The following is a 22,090-nucleotide window of genomic DNA, read 5'->3' as shown; positions in this document are numbered from 1 at the left end:
TTGTATGGTTTTCTTTTTAGAATTCTGAAACTGGAAAAGCTTAAGAAAACATGCAAAATGCTGAGGATACACGTAAGTGAAATATTTAATGTCCATCATTCATAAAAGTTACATTGTTTACATAGGGTTCATTAGTATATAATAAAAATGTCATCTTAACGAAAGATTTTCTAGCAAATCTTTTATATGTTAATTTGTTTAACATATGCTTTGGCTATACAGCTAAATAGGAATATATTTTAAAAAATCTTTCTGCAAATAGTTGCTTAACAGTTACAAAACCTCATTACTAAGTCGTGGTTATTGTTACACTTGCTTGTTGGCTTGTAAAAATCATCTGTGATTTGGACTGGGAATCTTAGGACCAGCTTTTTGTAGCATACTTGCTCATTGCATAGTGACCATGTAAACAGCTCAGGGATCCACAAATTATATCCTTGTACTCTAAAAGTCATTGAGGATTTTACATATTGTACTGCTCGTGTTTTCTTATATTGATGAAGAATTTGGGGATTGTTTTATTGTTGATGCTGATGGGAATTTATTTTTAAAACATGTCAGTTTTATACAGGAAGTTAAAAAATTAAAAAGTTAACACCAAAGGAAATAATTTTACACTGTGCAACAGTATTGCTACCTCATTCTTTTTGATTTTAGATATATATAGCATATTAGAACTGCACTGTACTGCTTCTTTTCAAAAGAAAAGTTTAAATTAGTTGGAACAATTGACTATGTGTTTACATAAAGTTAACTATGTTTGCATCAAATAAAATGTTTATTAATGAAAGCTATCATACAAGAAACATCAAAGAGAAATTCATTATACAGAAATGTACACTATATGTGACAGATGGAAAAGTGCATGCAGATTTGTCTCATTTTAAAAAAATTAATTCGGAAACAATAGTACTAAAGTTACTGGGTTTTGATTCCTATGATCTTGGATGAGTGAAAAGTTCTCTTTGAATTTACAAAAATCCATTTAACAGATATGACTAGTACACATTAGCAAGCAAGTGGAATGAATGCACTCAGATTTTATTTTACAGGTACTTGTGCTTGACAAATGTGATTTATTTTTTTTTAAAGAAAAGGTTTCGTCAAATATGGGCTGGGTAGATTGCTGCCAGGTTGCTCTGGTTTTATACATAGTTTCTCTAAATTTGTTTTTGATACCACACAATTTGTTGAAGCCTTCAGTTCTGTTAATTAGACACCATGAAATAACATATGTTTTGTTAACATTCAGGAAATGACATCAAGTCTTTTATTTTTATTTTTTGGCTCAATAGATTTTTAAATGTATGATTATCGTAACCTAATATTGTCTTTGTCTTCACTGCAGTGGATTTCCGATCAAACTTTTCCCCTTCTTTTAATACTTTAGGGAATTTTCAAACGTCGGGATGTTTGGCTGTAATGCCCCATGATTTGTTCTCCCTGAAAGAAATCATAGTGACAATTTATTAAACTACAGAGCAACCTGGCTTTTCGGGGTCTGCAATTCTATTTTGTGTTCAATATACCTAGCATTAAATCTTGATTCATTTCATCATACTATTTAGGTTATATTTGTCATGCAATTACTTTAGCTGCTAGTTTTCTGGCTCTTTTAGAAGTCTAAGACAGGGTTTCAGTATCAAATCAGTGGGGCATTACTTTGCATGTTCAAAAAAGGAGCTTAAAAGGCTAAAATCTAAATTGCACCAGCAGTAGCATATACATCGAATATGAAGAAATTGAAAACCTAAGAAGGAACCATATTTTAAAAAATTTAAAAGACTGTGTTTCTGTGTTTAATACCAATTGTTCATAGGTACCATAAAAGTAAAGAGACGCACTGGTACACATAGACTTTAAATTTAAAAAAAAAAAAAAAAAGAAAGAAAAAAAACAACAAAGAAAAATTGATGGGAAATAAAACTCCTTAGATTCAAAATGGTTTATTCACACAAATTTAATAGGATATATCACAATTGTTTGGTCCATAAATATTTAGGGGAAATAGTTTCTATACAATGCATTTATCAATAAACAAAGAAACATGGACAATTTTGCTAGACCACTTACTGTACTATAAACACGAAGCTCAATATATAAGATTATTGGATTTATCAACTATATCTGAAAGAGTGCACAACTGCTTTCTATGACATGTTTGTCCCCTCTAACAGGATACACCATAAAAAGAGTTTCAGAAATAAGAGGTAAAACAGTACAAAACTAGTGAGGTGTCAAAAGGGCTTAAAACAGTTAATTTAACAAACAACACATATATCCTGATTTTTCACAAACTTACTCCCAAGGTATATCATAAGGCACATAGTAGAACTGAGTTTTAATTAGTCTACTTAATAAAGTAGATCTCTAGTACCATATATTGTTCTGTCAAAGAACAAAATTTATAAGTATCAATATTTTTACCTGTAAAAGTGTATTAATAAAGATCTCAGCCTTACCAAGGTCGTTTGGTCTGGTTAGTGGTAAATGCCCATAAGGTAATAGAAATAGGAAAAGTCAAGATTCAATATCTGTAGAAGATGATAACCATACTTGCTAAATATATAATGGCAAACACACCTTTCTTCTATTACAGTGTTAACATCTCTTCCATCATCTTTTTTTAAAAATAAGCTACTTTTCTGTGCTAATTTTCTAAAAACCCTGAGCAAAAATTACAATAATGCACTTTAATGTGGGCAGTGAACTGTCAATATGTAACCACACGTTTATACAGCCAAAAAGGACACCTTTAAAATATATTAAATAGCCACTTTGACCACCAAAAAGAGATTTGATGGTGTTTAAAAAGTGGGGTATATGTGCAAAGTTATTCTTAACAATCCACTCAAAGCAAGACATAGATCTTGACTGGTTTTTGTTTGTTTTTGTTTCTGAGACTCTCCACAATCTAATTGGTGTTCAACTACAATAAAAGGATACAAATGAACATTCACCACTGCCCAGACCATTCAGACTTTTAGCTTAAATAAAACTAAAAAAGAAAGATCACTACTGTAAACTAAGAAATGTATTCAGATCAGCATCCACAAGGCTTCTGAGTTTATCAGCTTTAAAGTTATTCACTGCCAATTCCTGGTTTTGTACAATTTTTGCCAGCAGTTTTTTCTTTTCTACAAAGTTTAAAAAGTTAAAGTATATGTTAGAGATATTAATGAACTAAAGATTTTTAAGTTCCTGTGTTAAATCAAGTGTCTGATACAATCTCAGGAAGCATCTAAAGTAAATTCAAAACAGTAATGAATCAATTGTACTGAAATAATTTTCCTAAAACATCTTAATAAATTATATTTTGCTTATTTCCATTTTCCCTGGAAAAAAAAAAGTAGGATTTACAAAAAATTCATTTTAATAATACATGTGCATGCACCTTCCTGGAAATTATTTCTATGCTCACTAAAGTAGCTGGGCAACCTCTTGTGTGCTTTGATGGTATGGCATCAAAGCCATGTAGCAAACTGCAATTTTTATTTTTTTTAATTCCAAATCAGAGCTGCTTGACAGACAAAAATTAAAACTGCTCCCTATGCAATATTTCAGATCAGTAGGACTCCTCACCTGCATTGTTATTCTGTTATTATTAATTTCATAATATTCTTATAGGAGCGAGCTCATTCTGGAGGGTTTTTACCAGATCTTGTCTTCTTAATGTACAGGACACAAATTTGGAGAGCAGCGGCCTGATCCTGCCATCCTCACCCACATGCACTCTCATCACTGGGTCTCTCCAAGTCCTCCATCCAGGCAGGGATTTCAGTGGTGGCCAAGGACGTCCCAGCTGAGTGAAGAACTGGCAGAGGAGCGTTTAGCTATCCCAGTGAGATCCCCAGTGCTCAGGGAGGATCAGGCTTGTGACTTATGCATTAGAAAAGAGCACTGGCACTTCCTGTCTGACTGTTGCGATGATTAGTTTCATTGATTTTGTATTTGTTATTCAACATTTAAAAAAATAAATCATACAAAACTTTTAGATGCATTATAAAAATGAAATTAAATTTAGGGTTCTTAAATGCTGAAAGCGAACATACAATCCTGAAGCAGCATTCTTTTAATGCTGGCTTTTATCTGGTTATGGAGGAGGGAAAGAAACTTTTTTTGTTTGTTTTTGTGGTAACAATCAATTCTTTTCAAGGTTCTGGAAATAAGTAACATACAATTTTAAGAGGCACTTATGAGAATGATTCAAAACCTTCTCTTAGGTCATTTGATGAATTTAAAAAATTTGAGTACAATTTAACAACAATAAATGTTCATTTATTATAGCAACATATGACTTCAAACTCATTTGCCAAGTGGCTGCAGATGCTACACATCAAGCTGTTTATTTTCCCAAATATTTTGTGGGTTTGTTTGTTGGTTTGTTGGTTTGTTGTTTTTTTTTTTTAAAAAAAAGGCTTGAAAATAATAATAATTATTATAATAATTATAATAATAATAATAATAATGAAGAGTAAGAATTAAAAAAAAAAAACAAAACTGAAATGTTAGAAAAGATTTGTTAAGGTAGTTTGTGAGGGGCTCCCGGATTCGTGGCTGTCCAAGTTAGAGGTCACTGATGTCACTACAGTGATAGTGGGATTGGTCAGGTCTGTTAAAGTGGTCGCAGTGCCGGGTGGAGTGAGTGCGCCGCTGTCTGCTGAGGGCGGTGCCGGTAGTGAGGTGCCGTCAGCTTTATCGACACCCCCATTCTCCTGCCGCAAAAGGTTCCTTCTGAATTTGGCTCTTGCGTTTTGAAACCAAACCTGCAAACCAATCCCAATTGATTTCTTTACCGATGCTTGTTTTTGTTTTGCTCATTTTTGTCTTTGTTCTTGCTCTTAAGTCATTTTTGATGTTTGTTTTTGTGTGTGGCCCATCACCTAAGTCATTCTACAGCCATTCTTGCTACTGGTGGTACCGCCTTTCTCACAGGCCCAGCGCTACAGATGCTCACTGAAACATCACAGCCCCACGTGCAGCCCTTTCAGAGCAACCCTAAGAAAAATCTACTCATTCAATCCCCAAATGAAAGCAACTTTCTTGATGGCCATGTAGTGTTCCTTGGGTTGGGTAGCTTTGGGGTCAAGACACATGATAAAGATTGAGGCAAAGGGTGAATGAGCAGATTTTTGCCAAGGCTGAAAGTTTATCTGAAAGATTATTTGAAAAGGCTGAAGAGGAAGGAGGGGTAATTACACCATCTCTATCATACAGACTGTTGATATGGGTCACCTAGTCTTTCTGTTCTGTAAGGTTCACTGAAAATGTTTTAGGTGACATGTAACACGGACAAGGAATTGCCGCTAATAGATTCTCCTACCTCAATCTCTGCCCTTCTTTGGCACTCTGCATATAATACACACCTCACTTTAACTTCACTGAGCTAGCACACACCATATAGGGGTGTTTTAACATAATTTGCCAGGCTGCCCTTCATAGGGAAGTGACTTTTGACTATGTAGGCCCTTAATGATAACAGATGTCTAACAAGCATTGAGAGAGGGAGCCAGCTGGTCCTGGAGGATCATGTTGGTCAAAGCTTGCTGGTCATAGTGGGGGATCTCTTAGTGAGGGGCCACATTACTTCTGGGGAGCCCAAAGGCTTCACCCGGTGTGCATAAAATTAGTATATTTGCTACTTCTACCCTTAGTGAGATCACCATGGAGAGACTACCAATCCCAAGATATCTGCTGGGTTGGTAGACTCTGAAGACAGTTTCCTCATGTTGAGGTTGCCACTAATTATAAATCACACTTTCATATTCGGCTGCCTTGGGGCAGTAAGGCATACATCCGACACTCCTGCCACGTAACACCATACCCCTCTGCACACCCACTAGGGACACACCTAGCAAAAGTATTTCTATGTATATTGCTCTTATTACACATAAGGGAAACGCTATTGACTAGCAGGGGTAGGGGGAAATGCTGTCAAGCCTGTGATGTGGCTTCTTACCTGCAGAACTCTCTTGGTCAGGCCTGTTTTCTGGGCAAGCTGCTTGAGGTCCTTGGCATCTGGGTTGTGGTTGATAGCAAAGTAGGACTTCATGGTACGAAGCTGGTGGTGTTTGAAGGAGGTGCGCATGCGCTTTGTCTTCTGGGACGGGGGATAAGGCTGCTGGTCTCTGTCCAGGTGATCTGCCTCATTCTCATTACAACCTGTCCAATAAACAAAGTGGAACAAGGAGTTAGTGGCCACACATCATGTAGGATAAACGAACTAAGGCAAATTCTTAAGTCACATACAGTTTAGAAGGAAGCAAACAAGGAAGGAAGAAAGGGCTAAGATGGTACATGGATAAGTACAAATGTGATAATTAAATTAGACCCAAAAAGATCCAGAATATTATAATTTCCTATTCTTAAAACATGCTATGTCCCCCAGGCCTGTACCTACTAAGGGTAGATTTAGAAAGTTTTCTCTCCTTTAGCATTTAGTCTTTTCCCTGTGGTGATGGTTTTGCTTTGGGCGTTCAAAGAGTCATTTGGAATCTCATTCAAATTTTGAAATCTCACTCATTGAAACACTCTTAGTTTGAGAGAAGTATAAAGGTCAAACCAGCATTTTGAACATTCCTGAGCTTTTCCCCAAATCACAAGCACCTATAAAAGGAGATGTGCAGCAGGAAAGTTTCTTATGACAGTTCATCAAGAAAGCATAAAATCTGGAGTGTTTTTGCTGATAAAATAAATGCTTTTGGACTCTGCATGGGAGTTTATATGAACTGCTCAAACACCTTAATCTGTAAAACATGTCTAGAAAGCAGTTGCATCAAGGCTTGATTCAGTCCCTCAATCCCAATCCCAATCAGCAGTAGCTCTTAGTTGATACTGATTTAGGACATTTCTACAAGCAACCAGCTAGGGGCTGAAAACTAGAAGAGAACTTCCCTGATTTCCCTGATCCCCCTGATTCAGGATTTTCAAAGTGCCTATGAAAGATAAGTTTGTTTCAGATTGCACTTTTATGGGTGTGAATTATGTTCAAGGGTTGCAGCTCTTTGGAAAAAGTGGCATCATTACTTCATATTGGGGAAAAAAATAACAGTATTGGCAAAAAAAAAGTAAGAAATATATCTATATTTTTCTTTTCAGCTTAAACAGAAGGGTTAGCAATTTCTAGGATCTCATTTTATAAAGATAGCTCAGTCTCACAGAAGGAAATTAATGTGTCATCATAGCAGGTAATATTAATTCAAGAAGATCTAATTAAAAATGTTTCACAATGTCTGTAAATTAAACCAAGTTTCATTAGTTGTTCATTTGGACTTTTGAACTGCCTACCAATAGCTACTGGATTATTTACAAGGCCTAGCTGATCCCCACTCCTAATTTAAAGAGAGAGAGAGAGAGAAAAAGAGACAAAGCGCACAATACAGACAGACTGATGTCAGCAGTACTGAAAACAGGGACAAAGCAACTTTAAACCAGGAGAAAATAAAAAGTTCTTGAAGATGTTTTCTCTTTTGAATTATAAGACAAGTCAACATGAACAGATGCTGGTAAGACAACACTTTGACAGAATATCAGGTGAATATTTAATTATAGCTAGCTTTGCTTCTAGTCTTGGTAAGAAGTATATCTGCGCTTTCAAACAAAGTAAGCTGACACTTCTGAAAATATCAGGACTTGAAAGTTGCCTTAAAAACAATATCAGGCCAGATTGGGATTGTATTTACTACTTGTTTTCACAAGCAATCACACTGCCTTCAGTCGAACTGCGTGGGCCGTAACTTATGAGCTGACATAAATCAGAGTACCAGACTCCAGCCCTCAGATTTTACTTCAGAGTTGCAAGCTGCTTGTTTGTGTTGTTTTCCCTAGGTTTACAGTAGCAACACAAACTTTATCAGGGTCCTCTGTCCCGCTTACTGCTTTTGCTTCTGTACTCTTTTTTTTTTTCTTTTTTTTTTTTTCTGTGATTTACTTTATTTCAGCTTTCATTTTCAAGAGAAAATGGGAAAAGAGCTCCAAGCATCCTTAGACAGTCCTGCACAGTGGTTACAGCTCACTCTCTGCTTTACATGGGTGAAACAGTGTTATGTGGTTTGGCCACATAACAGAGCAGAGTTTTACACTATCTCCTGGAAAATTAAGGGGAAGAAAAAATCAAGCAAGACATTATTGCTCATTTCTTTGCAGTAGGATTGGAGGGTTGTTTAATTTTGCTTTCAAAAGAGCTAAAATACTTTGCCCCTTATTGCCAAGAATTCTTCAAGTGAACTCTTCATAGTTTTTCACACACACATACATAGAATGAAATAAAGTAAACAGCTCTTTGAGTAACAGCTATGTAAAATATTTTCCTAGGCAAATATTCTTCACCATCTCATTTCTATATCCTGTGAGCTGTAAGTCAACACAGTTTCCCACAAAATACATATTAATTCTATGATATAAGAGGTAATATAGAGAAAACCTTGAATGTTTTAAGTACTTTTGAATAGTTTCTTCCATTTTTCACATTAATTCCAGACAACTCACAGGTATGAATGACTTTTACCTCATAACATTTTGAGTTATTTATTGTTGTGTCTCCACTTTACAACCGAGGAGTTGGGAAACAGAAACCAAACTACCAAACAAAATACAGAAGAGAAAAATTGTTGTGGATCCGGCAGCAGGATCGGATTTTCCATTCTGGCCCTGGGCTCAGCTCCCCTGAAACATAATGTGGACACAAATCTGAGCCAGGGCCTGCAGGATGGCCTGTGAATACACACACGCTTATGCTCAGCTGGGGAAGTTGTTATAGCTTCGCCGGAGTTTCGTTTTTAAAGGTGGGGTTCGTTTCCCATAGTGTCTTGGCACATGGGTACGGACACCCGCGGGGGTGGCTGTGTCGGTAGGACACCGCCTTGGCTTGCCTGGGAAGTTAAAGCCGTGGTGCCCACCGAACACGGTGTCCCAAGAGGAAGCTTTGGCTCTCAGGGAGGAGCTGCGAGCACGGAGCGAGGTGTCTCGGCCCGGGTGCTCTTTAGCGCAGAGCCGAGTCCGGGGCAGGGCTGAGCCCGGGGCCCCTCGGCCCTCCTGTCCCGGGGGAACAGGGGCAACACCACCGCAGCCACGGCCGGGACCCGGCCCGCCTGGCCTGCCGGCTGGGCTGCAGGGTCCCGCTCCTGCCTTGGAAGCGCTAATGGTGTATCCGACATTTAATTTTCTGTGCACCGCTTGCCCTTTGTAAATAATTACGTGCAAGAGCAGTTACCGAGTCACAAGGCAGGGAACGAAAAGTGTGTGTAGGGAAGTGGCTGCCAATTAGTCCGAGATTTTTTTTTTTCTCTCAAGAAGAGATTTCATCGACCGCTACTCATTTCGTAACTGTTACAGATTTGTTTTCGTCCCCCTGGATATGGAGCGCAGTGGCTCAGTGGGCCGGGGTCGTTTGCACCGGGTACACAGTTTGGCTGCAAACTGTACTTTCTCGAGACCATGTGTCAACCCTGGACATTATTAGATAATACTTACAAAAAAAGAAAAAATAAAATCAGGACCCTAACAGAACAGATTTCTCAGCCATCTAGCCTGAGTCCAAAGCATCAGATTCGAGCGTTTGTTGATTTGTTGTTGGGGTTTTTTATTCTCTCTGTCCGTTGCTCGGAGGATTCTGTGAGATCTCAATGCAGTGAGATGTATTTTCATAACGGGCAGTGCTTTTTAATCTCATTTGGAGTCAGTGGTACATCTTATATGACCCGTTGTTGTAAAGAAGGGGAGTTTTAAGACTAGCACACAAAAGCTATGTCAGCTTTCGCAAATAATGTCTCTCTTGAGTCCTGAACTGAAGTTTAAGGGGTTTATCCTACCCACAACTCTTCATTCTTCTCTAATTTCTGGTCCTAATTCTAACGCTAAATTATCTCTAGTAATATTTCCCTTTATGAATTTGGGGATTCGGGTGATAGTGTGTGGACCAGGGATAGCACAGAGAGGAGCGCGGGCGCACGGAAAATCCACCATTCGAAGCCTGGGCTGAATGAATCCTGGCTGCGCTACAGGTTCCCTTTTCTTTAGCAGCTTTCAGGATTGATTGGAAGCTGCTCCGTAGCCAGGGATTCCAATGTCATCTTCAATTAACAAGGAACAATTAGCGCAGTGATTACCCTGGCTCCAAGGTCTACGCATCAGAGGAGATGAAATCGCCTTGCACAGCTCCCTGGTTCCGAGCTAAAGCCCGTTTCACGAGCGGCCCCAGAGGAGGTGCCGGGGGAGGGATGGGGAGGGCCTGGGGGCGGTGGAGGATACCTTATGGATCTCAATGGCAGCGGGTTGAACTTGGTGGAGGGGAGAGAGCTCCGGTCCGATAGCGGTGCACTACTATCGACCGCGATTGTCGGAAGGGGAGGCTTTGACCCCTCTCCCGGTTGGGCCAGCGGTTCCCAGCCCTGAGGAAGGAGCCCCCGGCTCCCTGCCCCGGCCGGGACGGCTGCCCGCTTCATGGTGAAGCACCTTGCACCTCTCCTGCTTCCCGCAGCTTTCTCTCCTCGTTACTGGCCATCGGGAGCTTGAGTTTCGCTAAAATAATTTTGGAGTTAGGAGTTTGCTAGTTCGTATTTACCCTCACTGCTTTCGTCTTCCGTCTAATGAAACTGCCTCAACTGCTTGACCTGAAACTCCTTTGCCTCTGGCCACTTGCACTGTCTGTTTATACACGGTTTGGGTACTTCAGCGACTGGAGTCAGGAAAGATATTTAATACAGGGTAACACTTTTTTTTTTCCTGGTGCTGAGAGAATTGAAACCGTTCTCTTAATTATATTTGTTAGTGTTTAGTTACATGGAACAACATGTATTCGTTGACCTCTTGTACAGTTTGATCATTTATGTGCCAGTAAAACAGAATTATTCAGCCTGAAGAATTAATCACTATAAATTGAATATCTAAATCGAGTTATGTGCATTGTACATTGGCATTGTAGGAGCCATATACTATACCTTTTATTCTATTTTTTTCTGATTCGTTTGGTTACTTCTAATTTGAGGTTTAAACGGTGAAATGCTTTTAGCTAAGCAAATACAAATAATGATAAACTATCTCTAAGATTCCTATAGAGAAAGAGCTATGTGGGGTTGGGTTGGGTTTTTTTCCATTTTCCTTTTTTTTTCTTTACCCTGGGAAGTGGCTACGTTTGGGTGTTTGACATTAATAGGCAAAGACAGCCTTTGAGGAGGGCTGCTGTTAGCTTTCCTGCAAACGCTCCAACCCTCAGAGGGCTGTTTGTTTGATTTTCCAATGGTTAAGCAAGATTTGGCCTGGCTGAGTTACTCCCGCACTGCCTAGCTGAGAGTAAGCCCGAGAACGCTCTGTTCGGGGGAACGGGAGGCAGGCTCGGCGTGTGTTTCCCACCTGAGTTGTAGCTGACGATGTCCACTCCCAAGGCAGGGCTCTTTCTTTTCCTGGGCCTCCCCTTCTGGACCGTGCCAGTGCCGTTAAAGTAAGGCAGGGCCAGCCCTCCGCTCTTGGCAGCCAGCTCGGTATAGCTCAGCTGAGGGGGATATTCTCCTTGCAAAAGGGACTCGAAGTGGGCCCTGCAGTAAACCAGGTTGTCCTTCATGCCAAAGTGATCGCCCGTGGTCAGAGTCTTGTTGCAGGTCGTGCAGGTGAAGCAGCTCAGGTGATAAACCGACTCCCTGGCTCTCATGACCATTTCGGAGGCTGAGATCCCAAGGTGGCAGCGGGCACATCTCTGCACGGAGAACCTTCTGAAGGAAACGGAAAAGTGGGCATCAACTAGAACGGCAAAGATAGAGCTTCTCCCGGTGCCGCTCGCCTTCTCTCCCGGCCACGGGAGGGAGCCTGGCCCCGACCCTGGCCCCAGGACGGCCCATGTCACCGACTGTGGCCCCTGGCCCTCCTGGTGTCGGGACACCCTCCGGGAGCCGGTGCGGTGAGCAACTGGCCCTTGCCGCCGAGCTGACCTACTCTCTCAGGACTTGGGCGAAAGCCCTCCCGCTGCCCATGCGAACGGACGCGGGCAGGACGGGGTGGGGGAGATCGGTCCCTGCTCTTCTGGCATTCCTGTCAAGACCAGAAGTACCGCGGGGAGCTGAACCCCGGGACAGCTGTAAGGCACGGATCAGGATCAGCAGTGCCCGCTCCCGGGGCCCGGGCACCCTCCGTGGGGCTGAGCGGGGGCGGTGGGTCCCCGGACCGCGGGAAAACCGGCAAGCTGCGGGCAGAGGGAAATTTTTGTTGGGTCTTACGCTGGTATTTACGGAGGGAAACCGCCGGGCAGCGGGAGAGCCTTCGCCTGTTTGTGTACAGCCACACATGCTCAGTCAGCGCGTCCCCTGACGGTCCGTCCGGTTTTTGAACGTGCGAGACTTTTCGGAGGGGACGCGCTTTCAGGATTAAGTAATAGCTGACTGCGAAAAGCTACCTTTGAAAGCCCGTGTGGAGAAAAGAGCGTTTCGTTTCATAATGTCTTTTGAACCCATAGGGACTTATTGCTGTACCTGTAGTAATCCTCCTTGCAGTAAATACTGCCGTCCTTGGCAAAGCAGGTGAGTTCTGACTCCAAAGCCAGTTTACATTCACAGCACTTAAGACACCTGAGGTGCCATTGTTTGTCAACAGCCAGCAGGTAATATCTGTCTGAGATCTTCCCTCCACAACCAGCACACAAAGCAGGCTTCTCGGGGCTCATGGGGGGCATGTTCTGCAAAACAACCACACCACAAGGGATGAGACAGGGAGAGGAAGACAGGCAGGCAGGCTGGGCTGGGGACGGGTCCTGCGCAGGGCCCGGGACTCGTATAAGGACACTGCTCTCTGGGACCAAACTCTGCTCCCGGCGGGAAGTTTAAGGGGGATCCGGGACCATCCCCGCTAGTAAAGTGTTACCGCGATTCAGCTTTCGTGTTTATACCAGTAAACCTCTCCTAATGATCTAAGGTCATGTCAATACCCGAAGGCAACTGATTAGGCCGTAGTAAGAAAAGCAGAGCTCATTCTTTCCTAAGGTACTGAAGTTAAACTCTGAGGCTTCCCCGTTACTTTAGCGTTTTAATCTTAGAGCACTTCACAGGAACAGCATTTTAAAGCAGGAAAATACGGTTTTCCTATTCCGAAAGTTTATGATAGAGAGTTCAGGCTTGCACTCATTCTACGGCAAATCTTTACTTGTATTTAAACGAGCCGAAATCGCATCTCTAAAGAAAGTGAGGCCATTTAAAACAGGAGTAAGAAAAAGAAGACAGGTGGATGGTGTAAAGAGCAGGGAGCGTGAACGCTCACCAGCACGGCCAGGGACACGGGCAGAAAGGTGGCACAGGCTGGTTTCAGCTCAAACTAGCATCTTTTTGTCAGTAAACTTCTGCAAGTTCCCATTGATCTGCTCCCCACGAGGAGTGTCGCTCGGGACAAAGGGAGATGGAGGGATGGTGGAGACAAAAGCCCTGCCGTGAAACTTGGGGCAGCATTTGCTGATAAAGTAACAGGAGAAAAAAACCCCAAACATCTTGTTCTAAAGTTGCAACTGTTTTAAAGTGGCAACTCCGCATTCATTTCCAATCAGAAGTTGTGTTCCTCGGCCCCCTCCCCTTTTTTTTTTGGAGCAATTGAAAAGGCGAGTTAAATTTACATTGCAAATCCTCATATAACAAAGCGCGAGTTTATTTAAGAGGAGGGGGAAAGGACCCTATGGCCCAAAGCCTTAAAGCAGTTTTTCAGGCCGTTACTTTGTGCAGAGCCTTGTGCGCGATCGGCGGAAGCCCTACAAGTTGGAGAAAGCGAGATCTCGCTTTGCACAAAGCCCAGCGTGACACTCGGTTTCTCCGCCATCCTTTAGTACATATCTGAAGACTTTGGTCCTTTTGACTAAGAAATGTTGCTTCTAAGCAAGGTGGTCGGCCGGTGTTAACATTGAGAGAGAGCGGTGTCTCTTTGTATCAATCACACATTTCAGACCAAAAACAACTACAAAAAGTAAGCAGTAGCGGTCTGAGGTTTAATTTAGGAGGCTCTAGGAGTGCAGAAAAAAAGCAAAGCACACCTCGGGAGCTCCAGCCGCAGCCTTGCTCGAAGGGGTAGAGCGGCCGCAGCCGGCCGAACAGGGGCAAAAGGCTGCTCCACCGCAAGGGCTGAAAACCCGCCCCTGGTACGATTTAAAATAGTTTCCCCGTTGCTCCAGAGAGCACAGGCAACAACATTGACTAGTCAAAGGTATAACCGAGCCTGGCCAGCACAGCACCCAACGTTACGGGTGGGTCTACAGGGAGCCTCGGAAGGGTTTCGACAAGCAAGGGGTGGCAGGGAAGGGGAAGGGGGAAGCGGCGCCTTTCTCTTCACAGGGTCAAGGTCTGTCCCGGTGCCGGTCTATGCTTGCAGAGATTCCCTTGCAAAAAGTGCCAGCTCGTTTCTTACCGTTTCTCGGCCGTTCATCTGTCCCCCTTTGGCCAGGCGGGACTCGGTCTTGGATCGCCTCTCCATCTCCTCCATGATTCCTTGGATGTGGCCTCCGGAGATCCCGTGGAAAAGCATGGCTGGGGGACGGAAAGGACAAGTATTTTCTTCTGCTCTGCACCCCACTATTTCCATATACAGACCCCAGAGTCTTTAGATCATCCAAAATGTTTACACCGAGGCGCACAGCGCAGGGGGGGAGGTTGCAATAGGAGCTTCTCTTTGCACAAGCACCGAGGGCTTCCTGAAGACGTGCAGAAAACAAACAAGGGGGAGAAAATGTAATAATAATTAGTTCTAAAAATAAAATAGTAAAAGCGAGCTAAAGGATCTGTTACTGTTCTGGAGAGCTGGGGTTCCTGACTGAAGAGACTTGGACCTGGGGCAGTAGAATCGGTCAGGAAAGGATATAGTTTTGAATACAAAGAAAGCAAAAAGAAGTGCTATTTTCAGCAGTCCCTGGTTGCTTTAAAGTTCCCAGTGCCTGTAGGTTGGATTTGGGACTGCTGCTTTCCGGAGCTCTGTCCAATTTGTTAAGAGACTAAAGCCAGCCCATTTTTGATAATTTAGTAGGAGGAGTTCTCTCCCTTGAGCTGCCGCTGATTTTTATTCAGACAACAAAGACCTGTCATACTCCTATCAACCCCTAGTGATGGGCAAGCAGTGACAAACATTACGGTCGGGGCTGTGGGTGGGGTGGGGTTTATTACCTCCCCCAAACACGGAGTCCCGGGAGTTGGCGGCGACGGCGCCTGGCGAGGGGCAGGGTGGCCCGGGGGCCCCGCTCCCCTCCCAGGGGCCCCACTCCCCTCAAGGCCGCTCCGCGGGAACCTCCGCTCCGCGGGAACCTCCTCTCCGCGGCCGCCCGGGCCGGCACCGCCGCTCCTGCCGCCGCCGCGGGAAAGGGAGAAGGAAGAGAAGCGCCGTGGTGGGGCAGCCGAGGCGGGATGGAGCGGCCGGACCACTCCCCGGGCCCGGGGAGCCGCGGAGGAGCGCTGGGGGTGGGGGGGAGGGAGCTTCGGAAGCAAGAGAGTTCCGGGCAGATGGAGGGCTTACCGGGGCACTGCCCCGCGGAGCCCCCGCCCGCACCCTCAGCAGGATGCGGCCCCTCCGCGGGCAGCCTGCGGGGACAGCCCCGGCCGGCCAGGGGTTGCCCTGGCGGGACCGCCTCCCTGCCTCCCCTCTCCCGCTCCCCGGCCGCTCACTGCGAGTGATCACTGTGTGTAGGGGACTGGGCGATGCATTCCTTCCTGTCTAATCTCTCTGTCTGTTCCCCTTCCCCTTCTTTTCCCGTTTTCCTACTTACTTTTCACACCACTCTTCCTTGCCTTTCCCTGAAACAGCTGCCGGCTGTTTCCTGACACCTTGATCCCTACTGAAGGATCTTCCTGGCGGCAGTTCTGCGCTCCCTGCTCCCTGGGGGACACTCCACACCAAATCCGAGTACGACTAGTGAAAGAAGTACCCCACCCCCCACTTCCTTTCCAAAGCATCCCAGAGACATCCTCGGGGGCTCCTCGAGTCACCTCTTCCATGTAACCCAAGATTCAGGCAGCCAGTTTCCTCCCTTCTCTTTCCCCCTTAAGTAGCTAAAATTAATGTTATTTGCAGATTGAATGTTGCTACATTCCTCCGAGTGCCAGAATACAGCTCATAAAACACAATTTCACACAAAGATGAAGTCAATCAAGTGAAATAAGCCTGGATTTTTTTTCTCTGTTGGCACACTAGACCCTGGACAGCAGGGCTGCTATTTACTGTAAGTAATGTAATTAGCCCTTTTGGATGGAAATCAATGTGTTGTATATATGTGTGTGTTTTAATAAGAGAGTAATAGCTATAAAACCAACGAGACTCAAAGGGCTAAGGGAATCTCCCTTAAAAAGGGCAGATCTCTCCACAAACCGTAGTCTCCTGCAGAGCACTCCCGGTCTGGAAAAAAAAAATCTGTGTGTGGGTAATAAGGAGGGAAAGATAGGCTTTCCTTGGAGAAAACAAGTCAATTAGCACAATAAGACATCAGGAAAAAATAAACAAGGTGATTCGATCCGGGGTACGGGAACTGTTCGCTCGGGATCCCCAAATCCATCCCCACCCCCTCCTTTCCGCCGCCCCTCCGCGACGCCCCGGCTGCTCCAGGAGACGGGCGAAGGTGCTTTCCTCTCGATCCCAGTCCCGCCGGGGAGCGGTTGCGGGGCCCGCGGCCTTCGTGGAGCGGCCTGGAGAGGGGGGAGAGAGGGGCGGCCACGCTGCGGGCGGGGGACGAACCCCTGTGCGCTCGGCAGGTACCGCCTGGCTTGGGGAATTGCAGCGATTTCTGTCGACAGAGGTCAAAAAATCTCACTTAGAGATGAGTTTATTTCTAATCGTTCCAATATAGTCTTTCCTCTCTACAGGCACGTTCAGGGTTTGTTTCGGCTTTTTTCCCCTTCGAACTAGATTTTCCTGTATTCCTGTCCAGCTATGTTGTCGGGGTAACTCACCCTGCCTCCGTTTCGTGTTGCGTCTGTTCTCCTGGAATGGTCTGCATTTCCCGTGGCGCCCGGGTTGCCAAAGACACCCCGGCGTGTGCCGGGCTCAGACCTCCGCCACCCCCCTCCCGCCCGGGCCGCCCCCGCAGACCCTCCCGGAGGCGCCGCCGCCGCCGTCCCGCTGTGACCATGTCCCTGCCGGGCTGAGCACCGCCAAACTCATCGCGTCCGCCGGTAGCGGGGAAAGAAGGGGGCTGGGGAAGCCCCTGGGGGACCGCCGAGCCCAGTTCCCTCTGAGGGCTAAAGTGGGGACACTGAGCCCCCCGAGCGTGCTGTGCCCCCGCCTCTGGCGCTCCGGGTGCGGGCACCGCTCCTCTCTCCCCTCTCCTCCTGCTTATCTCGCATTTGCTTTCTCGGGTTCACCGAAACGCTCCGCAGGTGCGGTGTCAAAGTATTGGTCCAAGGTAGAGACACTGAAAATATTGTTTGTTAAATTCTCGTCTCTACCTTAGCTCGACGGCGCCGTTAGGAGTAATTGGGCAGACTCATAACAAAACTCAGAAATGACTGAGCCTCCTCCGGTTGGGCACACTTAATTAATTAGAGGGTCCGTCCTTTCTGCTCCATCAGGTACTGTTAAGGATACGCTACTAGCTACTGCTGCTACAGCAAAGGAGGCCAACGGTTTCCAAGGCGTTTTCTGATTAACATCCTAATGCTGGCAGACCACTTCTTACCTAAAGGGACACTAAAAGTTTGTTGCTAGCATCAAACGTGACTTCTCCGTTTCCAAAAGGCCTGTAGGAGATCAAGGTAAATTTATTTCAATGTTCCTGAGATCTCATTCCTCGCTGCGAACTGATGCTCCGCTGCTCTGAGGCAGGCTGGTAGCGAGAGGTTGCCATTATAGCACGAGGGGCTCCGTATAGTTTTGCTGGTTTGCTTGGGGAGGGGAGAGAAAAGCTCAAAAAGAACACGACAGGGAATCTAAAATCCAAATCTATGAGCCTGTCCCTCATGAATCCATCGGCATTGGCAGCTCCTCATTGCAGGGTACTTTCATCTCCTTTCTCTGCAGCATTTGGGGAAGGATATCTGATGTGCAATATTCAGAATATTTTAGTAACATGACAGGCGCTCTCACTTTTTTCCTTTTCGTAAGGCTCTACCCGGGCTCCCCAAGCTAATGAGGGGGAGTAGGAAGGGGGTGTGTGTGGAATACATCGCTGTGGGGATTTCCACAAGTCCAGCGTTTGTCTGCCCACGCAGGGCTGGAGAGCTCCCACGAACATCCCGCCGTGCCCCACTGCAGCCCCTGCCCGCAGCCCCTGCCCGGGGGTCCCCGGGCGCTGCCTGGAGCCGCTTCCACCTTCGCAATTAGCGTGTGCCCTGGGCACATTTCAGCGTGCGGTCACTGGGATCCGCTCTGCCACCGAGCCCGCGTTCTCCCTGGCCACGGGCTACCGTCTAAAGCCTATCACGGCGTGAACGATCTTGTGTTTAGTTCGGAGGATTTAGGGCAAAGTCTACATGCAAATTAATAATTGACCAACAATAATTAGGAGAAAGGGGAGGGTGTTCAGGCAGGGGTTGGGGGTGGGGAGGAGGGGGTGTTCTTCAAGCAGAAATGTTTTGGATTTCGCCTACCCTATTTGAGGCCGTGGCGTGTCCCGGCAGCAGGCGTAGGGCACTGCCCTGGCCAGCCGCCTCCCGCCCCGTAGGGCACCAGGTCTTCACACCCTCTCCGTCAGCACCTGAACTTTTCAAGACACTTCCAGTTTAATCATTTCCAGAAATTTAAAGCGCGTAGTAAAAACAGCAACAGGATTACGATCCTGTTGCCTGCGAGTCGGGTGGTTAAAGCCAGATCTATTTTTAAATCCTAACACTATTTTCTGCTCTACGAGCTTATGGTAGAGTACAGTGCTATTAATGAACAACCTCATCTCTTTGTGAAGTCCGCGGGTACTACAAGCAATCTAGACACAAAGAAGGAAAACCTGAATAGAGTTATATCTCTCGACGGTGATCAAATATAGCTAATGTCGTTTTCAGCATTCAAATAGGTTGCTTTTGGGAGGTTTGGTCTTGTTGTGTTTTTTTGTTGTTGTTTGGTTGGTTGGTTGGTTGGTTTTTTTAAATTTATTTTTTTAAGCCCGACATTATTTAAAAATCCGCTTCAGAGTCAGATACAACATATTTTACCACCACCATCATTCTCCTCTCTCGAGTCCTCTCGAGTGTACCGTGGACCAACTTTCGGATCACTGTGTTAGAGACATGTTAAAAGCCAGTGCATCGCAGGCAGATTCGGGCACCAACTCCTCTCCTCCCCAGCCAGGCTGTGCGGGGGCTGGCGGTGCGAGGGACACAAGCGCAGAGTATCTTTAACCATAAACGGCATCGGATTAAAAACCCCCAAAGCTCCAATGTGCTTGTACCTCCCAGTAATCTGAAAACATGTCAATTAAGCCACGTATTCATTTGCTTAAGGAGATGATATTTAAATAATAAACAATTAGGTGCTTTGCATGGTAATCCCAAACACATATCTCCGTGGTCAAGCGCTGTGACTGACCACAAACAAGTGATCACACAGCCAGAAGAAAGCAGGAGAGGCAGATTATTGTCTAACATGAAACTGTTCACCGCCCAGGACCTCAGCACTGTCAGCTTCTTAGTTGTCTGATATTAACCGTAATCGGATTTGTACTCCGGTTGTAATTAAGCCTCTGGAAACCATCATATTTTGCTGCTTTTGAAAAGGACTCTCTCACAGACTAGATTCACAGACAGGTGAAAGGAGCCATTCCATTGAAAAAAAAAAAATAAAAGAAAGGCAAAGAACACGGGCTTTTTATTTTTTCTTTTCTTTTTAATTGAGCTGAATGGCTCAGCCTTCCCAGGCTGCTATTTTTCTAGATTAAAACATAGATGCATGAAATGTTATTTGTGAATACACCTGGGAAAACTACCATTCTGTGTTGTTAAAAAACCCCAAACAAACAAACAACAACACGCCAAAGAAACACCACGCAAATTACATTCGTGAGGTCCAAATAGCTGCAGTGCTAGCAAAGACTCATGCAGGAGCTTACCTTGAGACCTTAGAAGCTTCTTCCAAAATTGTACCCTCCTTAATGAGTGATGAGGGATGGGTTTTGGATGGAGAAGAGACGCAATGATCTAGCCAGTAGATGGAGGTTGTTCCTTGTTCCTAGCAGAGGATCCCTATGTTAATTAAAATAAACAAGCTGCTTGGTGGAAAGATTTTTTTTCCTCCCTTCTCTCCCTCTCTCTTCCCCCTCCCTCCCCCCTTAGCCTCTGATATAGAATTGACGTGAATTTCTAACCTCTGACCTCCTGCCAACACACAGATACCTGCCTTTTATTTTCTGTTTGTTTCGAAATACTTTCTAAAACAAAACAAATAAATAAATAGGAAGAATGAATGAAGCAAAAAATAAATCCAACCTCTCGATTTTGGCTGGTTTGCTGGATTTTCTTGATTAGCTGTCTCAGCTCCTCAGTAATCAGGTGAGGTGTTAATGGGGAGCTGGTTGTAAATAAAACTAATAAAGCAAAGAACATATTAGGAAATTAAAAAAAGGCGAGGACTGAGAGGCTGTTAAAAATATTGTAGCGAGCTGAGCGTTTCCCCATCACGTCGTTTTTTTCGTTCTGTGCTTATTCACAGCTGAGCAGCAAACCCCGGGTTGTTGCCATCTCTCCACATTTTTTTTTTTTCAAATCGCACTGAACCAGCCATGGACTGCATCAACCCTTCCCACTTTCATAAAAAGCCTCTCAAATGGAGTCGCTAAACAGCAAACTTCAGCCTGATCTGATGTGATATGATATACGGATTCATGGAGCAACCTCGCTTTGCCAAACCCGATGAAACTGTGAGTTGTCATGCAATACTACGCAGTCAAACCTGGGATAATTGTAAAAGTGAACCCAATTTAACCCATTAGAATAAAATCAGATGCCAAGACGAATCGGAATCATTGTTTCTTAGGTGACAGTACTGATGACAATTGATCCACCGGTTCAAAACAATAGAAAAATATAGGGTCGAGAGTCATTTCGCGTACTCTCCCTGCTCGGGGGAAGCGGGGAGCCGGCGGGGAGGCAGGAGCCGGCTCCCGGCCGGACTGCGGAGGGGCTGCTGCCGCGCCTCCCGCCGGCCCTGTGAAGCGGCTCTCGCAGGAAGGGGCTCACTGAGAGGACCCTGTGGCCGGGGAGCTGTTTCTGCAGCAACCACAAGAGATGACTTCTCGCTTCGGCTTTGTTTGTTTGCCCGTTTCTCTTAACTCCTGCGACAGTTTCAGTCCTTCTCCCCTGAGCCATGTGACCCTCAGGTCTACGTGGCCAGCTTAGTAATCTATCACAAAAAAAAAAAAAAAAAAAAAAAAAAGGGAAGCAAGGGATGCTAATGATCTTCCTTGGAGTTTGTCAGCGGAGCCCCGGCAGCGTGCGGAGGAGGCAGGGCGGTCTCGGCTTCCCACCGGGGTGCGCACCGGCGGGGGGGGTGTCCGGCCGTGTGCCCGGGGCAGGGCGGCGGGTCCCCCAGAGTCTCGGCTCTGCCGAAAGGGTGGCAGCTCGGCAGCGGCCGGGGAACAGCGCGGTGGCACCGGCAGCCTCTCTCCCCGCCCCGGGCTCCCTCCCGACCGCCGGGGGGAGGCCCTTTGCCAGCCCTCCCTTGGGCAGGGGTGGGTGGGGAGCGCGGGGAACCCGGGGCGCTCGGCGGGAGCGGCGGCATCGTGCCTGCGGTCCCCATGGACGCAGGCGGGCGGCAAAGGGCACATCCCACCCGACAGCAGCAGCTCACCTGGAGAAACCGGCCAGGGAGGTGTCGGGCGGTTCTGTGTATGTGTGTCTGTTGTGCGTGTGTTAGTGTGGGTACTTCTGGCCGAGAAACTAAAAGCCGGGTATGTCTCTGCAGGAGTAGTGGATTTAGGGCAGAGACCACGAGCTCTCATTACGCAGGGTTTGCTGCGCCGGCTCCGGGACCGTGCAAACCCGTCTTGTTCCCATGGTCTGGATGGCGAGAGCTTTTAAAGTAAGGTTTTCGTTAAATCCGCTGATGACCAGGAAGTTTAAAGCCAAAAGTGGGAGCAGCCCCGGTACAGGGGTAGCTGAACCCGTCCGTTTGTGCGTGCGGGGAAGCGGCTGAGCACGCAGGGAGAGAGGGGCCTTCATGGGACGTG

The 22,090-nt window shown here is 45.7% G+C and overlaps 1 protein-coding gene across 9 annotated transcripts; it reads right to left on the bottom strand.

The window, feature by feature from the left end:
• Positions 1 to 67: 67 nt before the first annotated feature.
• On the bottom strand, positions 68 to 21,208 carry LHX9 (LIM homeobox 9). 9 transcript variants are annotated; one of them, XM_027666129.1, is made up of 7 exons: positions 20,352 to 21,208; positions 19,976 to 20,108; positions 14,368 to 14,650; positions 12,459 to 12,661; positions 11,350 to 11,705; positions 5,960 to 6,162; positions 68 to 4,766 (listed from the first exon to the last, which is right to left on the bottom strand). In XM_027666129.1, the coding sequence occupies exons 3-7, from the start codon at positions 14,539 to 14,541 to the stop codon at positions 4,509 to 4,511; spliced, it is 1,194 nt and encodes a 397-aa protein (XP_027521930.1). In that variant the 5' UTR covers positions 14,542 to 14,650; positions 19,976 to 20,108; positions 20,352 to 21,208; the 3' UTR covers positions 68 to 4,508. The 9 variants fall into 9 exon arrangements, with proteins under 9 accessions (XP_027521930.1, XP_027521935.1, XP_027521931.1 ...); XM_027666134.1 differs by having other exon boundaries at positions 14,368 to 14,486; XM_027666130.1 differs by lacking the exon at positions 20,352 to 21,208 and having other exon boundaries at positions 19,976 to 20,122.
• Positions 21,209 to 22,090: the final 882 nt, after the last annotated feature.

This window comes from Corapipo altera, unplaced genomic scaffold (genome assembly GCF_003945725.1).
Source record: "Corapipo altera isolate COAL_440 unplaced genomic scaffold, ASM394572v1 119, whole genome shotgun sequence".
Lineage (NCBI taxonomy): Eukaryota > Metazoa > Chordata > Aves > Passeriformes > Pipridae > Corapipo > Corapipo altera.
Note: the sequence above shows the minus strand (reverse complement) of the source record. Positions and strands in the feature narration are given on the sequence as shown.

Coding starts and splice junctions, on each gene's coding strand:
- LHX9 (XM_027666129.1), bottom strand. CDS start 14,541: ATGGAAATAGTGGGGTGCAGAGCAGAAGAAAATACTTGTCCTTTCCGT. Junction 12,662..14,367: donor AGATGAACGGCCGAGAAACG/GTAAGAAACGAG, acceptor GTTGTTTTGCAG/AACATGCCCCCCATGAGCCC. Junction 6,163..11,349: donor CATCGTCAGCTACAACTCAG/GTGGGAAACACA, acceptor TTTATTGGACAG/GTTGTAATGAGAATGAGGCA.